At 29.9% G+C, this 7,600-nt stretch overlaps 1 protein-coding gene across 1 annotated transcript in view; it reads right to left on the reverse strand.

Annotated features, from left to right (window-relative positions):
• Window positions 1-1,259: 1,259 nt before the first annotated feature.
• LOC105619298 (chromatin assembly factor 1 subunit A-B-like) overlaps window positions 1,260-7,600 on the reverse strand; it is a 19,643-nt gene continuing 13,302 nt past the window's right edge. Inside the window, 4 exon segments of the mRNA XM_012200820.1 lie at window positions 1,260-2,248; window positions 2,423-2,561; window positions 2,665-2,716; window positions 3,160-3,314. Coding sequence (XP_012056210.1) covers window positions 1,260-2,248; window positions 2,423-2,561; window positions 2,665-2,716; window positions 3,160-3,314 — 1,335 coding nt within the window.

The following is a 7,600-nucleotide window of genomic DNA, read 5'->3' on the forward strand; positions in this document are numbered from 1 at the left end:
AACATTATTTTGATATTGTAATTTATCCTACTTTAATTGAAGTAGAATAAGTCATAATATCAAAATAATGTTAAACTAAATCGCGATTGATCAAAAAATGACTTTTAATAAACATTTTGGAGCCATTTTAACATTATGATGATTTTTTATTCTTTAAATATGTTTTTCAATTTATTGCATGAAAACTTTCCGCAATAATCATCATGCTGTATGGGTATATATTTCAAAAAAATTTACAAAATTGAAAGTTAAAATAATTTTGTTTACCATAAGTACTTTCCATTTGTGATAAAAGTGTCTTCGTTATTCATTGAATGTCAAGATAGAATGATGTTTGTGTCGTCTCGTATCATCAAATAGAAAGCACATAATGATTATACGTTACCGAAGGTAATCTAATAAAGGAAGGATATGAATCGATATTTTTAGTTATAGTTTATATCATTCCTTTTTGTAAATTTTGTAAATATGACTACTATAGGAATAAAGATTTTATATCAAATTAACTTACCTTTTACATGAGACAAATAACTGTTAAGCCCGTGTAATTATCTGGCAGTTATCGCATAACTCGATTAAAACTATTATTTTTGCGAGCGAAGCGATCTTGACAAAATATAATGCATGAAATTTAATAAAGACCATTGTCCTTAACGGAGAATTGATCCTTATTTTCTTAATGTAAATTCATGAATATATTTTGATAATTTTATAAATTATTTGGCGATTATTTATAAAGAAATTAAATTTTGTGAAAAGTAGCTTGTTCAATTAATAGTAATGGAATGGATAAAATCTTATATATAAAACGTTCCTAAATATAATACAAAATCATTACTTAAAAATATTACGTCTGTTTTTATATCATGAACTTATTTTGTTTCATAAAATAAGTATAATGTGAATTACGGGATATAATAAAAACTATTTGTTAAAGTTTCGCATATAAAAGATATTAATTAATTCATAAATTGCATATTAATACATCGATAATAGATTAAAGAAATGCCTGTCTAAAATAGAATGATAAATGAAATATTTACGCAAATAGAACAACGGTATTTTCTCCATGTCTACATTTCGTTGGACTATTATTAAATGCCTTTGCAATCAACTTTGTTTGCAGACAAGTCTAGTTATCTATCATTTGCCATTCCCTCATTTTATTTTCTGAATCAATCATTGATTTTTTCTACATAATAGTCATCAATGATTATTATATGCTCTTGAAGTCTCTTTCTCACTATATCGTGAAAATATTACGACTTATCGCTCGATTCTAACTTTTGATTCATCTTGTTCATATCATTATTCTCCATAAGTCTAACCTTGTCTGAATCAACTGTCTTTTCGCTATTCAATGGTTCCTCTTTCTTCTTATTAAGACCCATGAATTCGGCTAACATATTCTGTCGAGATCTTTCCGGAAATTGTTCTCCTCTACCTACAGAGATTAAAGTTGCCCGTTTAGGAGGTCTTTGTAGCGGAGGTAGTTTCGGTAAGACAGAAATTTGATCCAATTTTGATGTCGACTCTTTTTGTATCTCCTCTTGGTTTGCAGCTGATTTCTTTGTCTCCTCCGGATTGGATTTCGTTGTCGATTGTTTCTTCTTTTGATCAGGTGGAGACTGTTTTTTTATCTCTTTCTGATCAGATTTTATAAGTTGTTTCTTCATATCTTCTTGTGTGATTTTTTTAGTGAATTGAGTAATAAGTGGTATATGCTTCTTTTCTTTTTCTTTTTCTTTTTCTTCTTTTTCAGTCTTATCAGCTATAACGTTTTGAGAATTATTTTTCTGACTTGGTACTAAAATATACTTCCAACAATTCGGTAATGACAGCTTGATGTCAGGAAGATATTGCTTCCGGATGTCTTCCGGAATGTACCAGCAAGATTTAAGATGCATCGGTCCCTCTTCGGGACATGCTATCCTATCAGCGATTTCACTGATCTTCGATAATACACTAACTTTCGACAAATGACTTCCGCTCTTTTTGCTCCAAAATGTCATGAACTCTCTCATAAGAACGTGTCTGCCATGTCTGTTCCCGTGCACTAACCGAATCAGATCAGGCAAAGCTTCCTCAGGGAACTTGGTCTTTTTTGATCCTTTCACAGATTGGCCAGGCGTCTTGCATTCAATATTAGTCGAAATATCTTCTTCTGATGACGATGACGGAAGTATTATTGGTATATTGTTGACCCAAGCTTGCCGAGCTGACAAGAATTCTTTAATTTTTGGAGGAACTGAAACAGTTTGAATATGTCCTTGTGAAAATTTTAAATATAGAATATTTGACAAAAATTTGTAATAAATATTATAATACTATATAATACTACAAATATATAATAGATATATTATACATACACACGCACGCACGCATGCACACACGCCCACATCTATAAATAAAATATACTTACTAGATTCTGGAAATGAATTGCCGGGTCCCTGCCAAATGCATCCGATTATTTTTGGCTTAAGTTTATGTGTTTTCGCGTTTCTTTCAGCTTCAAATTGTTTTCCTAATATCTTCAATTTCATTTTCTGTGTTTGCGGCGACTACAATAGAAAAAATATGCTTTATACTGATCTGTATTTCAAAGTAAAATTTTGTATGTATAAAAAATAGTTTTCTTAATGTGTACTATTATAATATTCTTACCATATCCTCCATTTCTTCCTCATCAGCCTGCGCTTCTTCCTCGGACAAATATCTAAATAACAAAATATTTTCTTTTTAAAAGAATTTACACAAATACAAGATCAAAAGATACGAATATCAGAAATTTATAAATAATAAAATTAATCTCTTTGATACAGCTTTTATTTTCTTATAGCAAGATAAATTCTTAAAGGCTTTCCAGAATTGTAATTTTTATTTTTATAAAAGAAATTTCCTTGTAAAATTTTAATTTTAATAAATAATATTTTCAAATTATTACTGTATAATCCGAGAGAGAGAGAGAAAGAACTTTTATATAATCTTTTAAACTTAAAGAATAAAATACAATAGTATTTTACTCTTTGGGATATTAAAAAAATTATTTCTGATACATAAAGAAAAAATATTGATAACTTTTAAAATATATTTCACTTTTATAATTTCATAATTTTATACAAGTTTAATTTCAACATAAATTTAACTAATATTATTTACCCATGAGGAACCATGAACTCATTATCGATGTCATATTCGTTTTCTTCCGGATTTTCCTCCTTTTCGTCCTTTTCATCGTCCGATCCTTTGAGTGATTCGCCAGGTTCTTCCTCTTCCCACTCATCATCGGAATCAATTTCATATTCAAACAATTTCTAAAAAATAAAAAAACTTTCTTGCAGATACTTTAAACGGACTCGATTTTTTCATATCATTAAGTTTTCATAGCATGAATATAAAATTTCATACAATGATGTTATTTAAAAAAAAAATCTTGTAATTAATTATTTCTTATAAACAATTCTCTTTGCCGATTATATTAAAAAGTGATCTCGTATTGCGAGCAAAAAAGACATATCACTTTAAAAATGTTGTAAATGAATGCCGCTCTCACATAAATATTTTCGATTAAGGATGTTCGATAGACATATGTAGTACATATATTAATATTTATATTAAACAGTAAACGTATTGTTTGAAGATTGTATTCAACATTCTGTTTTTATTAAATAACATCTTTTTATAGTTTATTTATTTTATTTATTATTTTTATTGTCGTGAATTATATTTATAAAAATAATAACAAAAATCTCTAAATAATTTTGTATAAATACTTTAAGTATTCAAAATAATTTATGCAAAGTTTCATTACGATTCGCTGACTAGTTACAAATATTTAGAACAAATAAATATTTTGTTTATTTACTTGTTAACTTCATTGCGATGTAACTTTACATAAAGTACTCATATTACAAAATTGAGATTTTTGTCGTTTATTTTATAATATAAATATATTTACATATTTTTCTATTAGAATAAAATTCTATTTAGAATAACTTTCTATTAGATTAAAAAAATATTACTTTTTATGATTCAAATATTAGGTAGTAAAAAAAATCCATTATTTTTACATGAAATTGAATGGAAAAATAATGGATTTCTTTTTACTACATCTAATAGTAAATAATCACTAAAAAATTTATTGTATTACTTTTAAATAAAATTTAAAATAATTTGCAATTTTTTCATTTATTTCAAAATAGCTATCAAACATTCTTAATTTGGACAATTTTGATGATGGCGTTCTCATGCTATCATTATAGTTTTTCATGCATTGTCATCGACTTGTTTATCTTTAATTTCGGTTATGACCGCGACGGAATCTCAGTTCATGAATAAGCAGGACGTCGATATCAAAGCAACTTCCTCGACGAGTGATATCTCGGCTTTGCAATCATCTCCGACGTGCTGGTCCGCACGCATTCCCAATTCTCTTAGTTACAAAGTTGTAGTCGGCCGCTGAACGTCCTATCAAAATGTAAATGCAAGTTCTTTGACATTTGTTTTTTTCTGTAACGGCCTCGGTTAAAATAAATGCTGTCCGATTGTTTCCGCGTAACCACCGATACGAGGAAGTTAAAGATATCCTCGTCGCAAAAATATTAATTGTAATGCGCGAAACTACTCTTCTCAGTCGAAGTATCGGTCTTTGACGAGTGTGATGTAATTATCGCGAAAAGTATGAAGTATTATATCGACATATTTTTGCGCTCGGTGTGAAGGGGAATGTAAAATACCGCTCGTTATTCGCGTGTAACTTAATTGGTAGCTTATTAAGTAGCTATTTTCATCTCCACGTTTGCAACAGCGTTCTGGAGTAGCTTATCGAGTAGCTATTTTTATGATTCTTTTTATTTTTATTTCCGATATTTTGGATTAAAATGAGACACGATTAAATATGTGTTATCGCATAATACTTATTAGAATTTTTTGAGTGACAATATTATGTGGTGCATTCAACGAAGCGCAATAATTCCCAGGAATATAATTGAAATCAATTAGTTCGAAACAGTAATAAAACGCATCGCGGTAGTGCGCTATTCCTCGCCGAAAAGTCGATAAATTTTCCCTCTCCCTTTCTCTCTCTTTCTCTCTCCCTCTTTTCTCTTTGCGCCGCGGCGCGAGATATTCTTTGTTCGATAAATCAACGTCGATTTCATCCCTACGTGAGCATCAATTACAAGACTCTTCTCGAGACATTAATTTATTATCGCGGAGAAACGTAATCTCACGGGCGATTGATACACTCGTCGCTGAGACGAGTAACACAAAAACAATCGCCAGTTCATCGCTAATAAATAAAAAGGAAAAAAAAAGGAGAAGAAAGAGTGTATATTCAAGCAGCTTTTGGCAGCAATACGAAGGTACGTATGACGTCTCGCGAAACGTAATTTATTATCAAGAATACGAGGTGTCCCAGATTCTGAATCGTATTTCTTTTCAACTACGGATTGTTTAATCATTTTCAAACCGATTTCATCTTACGAACACATCGAGACATAGAAAGTTTTTTAATTACACGTGATTTAAAACAATATTACTTTGATAAAATTTTGATTTCATGAATAACTGAAATATCTAACATTGAAAATTAACAAAAAATTAAAAAATAAATAAAATAAAACTACGTTAAATTTGCGAGAAAAACTAATTGAAAATTATTTAAAAAATAAGTAGTTAAAAGGAAGTTAATACAGACACTGAAAGAAAAATATTTGATATTTATCATTATTTCAATAAAATAATTATGATTAGGAACTCAATTTTTATGGATATTACTGCTATAATATTAATAGTAAGTATGTATGTATAATTTGCTGAAATATAAAATCATTATACTATAAATTATATATAATAATATATATAATTTCAAACATTAGTACAGTAAAATATCATGATAGAAATAACACAAGCCGACAAAATTTAGAGGGGGTCTTGTGCATTGAATTTTGAAAGATCTTTTCATAGGATTTTGATACGCTGAAAACGACTAAAAAAGTTGTCCATTTTTTCTATCACCTCCATTTTTTAAATAATCGCGAAAACAGAAATTTTTTTCCAGAAATAACACTTTTTTTCCGGCTGAACAAAAAATGGTATTGAGGTCTTTTGTGACTTTAACTCAGAAATGTTCCAACAATACTAAAAATATTTTTTTAGTATTTTGATGCTTATAAAAATGTTTTATGCAAATCGCAAACAAAAAACTTTGGAAAAATCATAAATAATCAGAATAAAATTGACAAATTTTGAAATATAAAATCAAATAATTCGAAAAAAAAAAATCGTAAAAAATATCACAAATATGACAAATTATATTTATTATAGTTGTATGTTTCTAGTTTAAATCTTTTTGAAAAACTAATTTCCAACTATTTGTTCAGAAGTTATTGAATTTAAAACGCCAAAGCAATCCACGCGTATAGTGCGCGACATTCTATCGAGTTTGACACATAGCCATCGAATATAGGAGCATGTTGTGTAATTTTTTTTAGTCACTGATTTGAAATCTGAAATAAAAAATGTGCAATTCAGAATGGTGGATCCAATATGGAGGACAAGAATTTTAAAAAATTCTTGAAAACCGATATCTGGTAGTTTCATAAGTCTCTGATTACTACTGTAATCACAATTGTTGAATTGAAACTAGCAGATCCAGATAATAATAGATTACATAACTGGACCGTTTACATTTTTATAATCAACATTTGTTTTTACTATTTAAATCGATTTGGTGTCACACTCACTCTGATTAGAGGCGTGAAGAATTGGGAACAGATCTCCTGCATTGAAGGCATCCTCGGCGCGTACGCATGCACGCACGCATGAAACCCAAGAAGAAGAAAAGCGCAGTTATCGGCCTGAGGGTGCGATGGATGCGCTTAACGTTACGCCGGTGCATGCCGCGAAGCGTCGTACATTATTTACAGCGTGTTGTCGCCCGGCGGGCCATCTGTAATGGCTGTTTTATGCTCCATTAAGATTACGACCGGTGCTCCTCGTCGTGGATACACCATAGATTAGGTGGCCCGACAATCAAACTGATTTATTCCCCGAATATTCGGGGAATATTGCTAGACCTCCTGCACTTCGTTACCGAGTTAGCATAACGATATCCGCATTGAAAATTGGAGACTGTCTCCACGTGAACTGTCATCGCTATAGATGATTAGTCCCGTGAGATATACATATTGCTCATTTGAGAGCTTGTAAAACTGTGATTCGATAGGCCAAACAGATTAAAAAAATATATAAGAGAAGACATATCGATATTAAAAAAAAATCAATTAATTATATAGCTCTTAAAAAATGCGAAAATAGTTTAAATTTTTCCCGTACGTAAAAGTATTCTATTGACATCAAATAGAATTATCGATCATTTTCTGTAAAATGTGACACTGTAATGAGCGTGATCGAGATTTTAATTTCCCAAATAAAATGACATGCGCACAACAGCGTTTTGTGCTGGTCATAGTGACGCAGGATCTAAAATGCGTCTCTCGCAAGATAAATACGCGTGTTATCACTAAACGAATAATAAATTTCACGCGAAATGGACTATTATCAATCAATGATTGATATATTCACAATATATATATAT

This window comes from Atta cephalotes (genome assembly GCF_000143395.1).
Source record: "Atta cephalotes unplaced genomic scaffold scaffold00020, whole genome shotgun sequence".
Taxonomy (NCBI): Eukaryota; Metazoa; Arthropoda; class Insecta; order Hymenoptera; family Formicidae; genus Atta; species Atta cephalotes.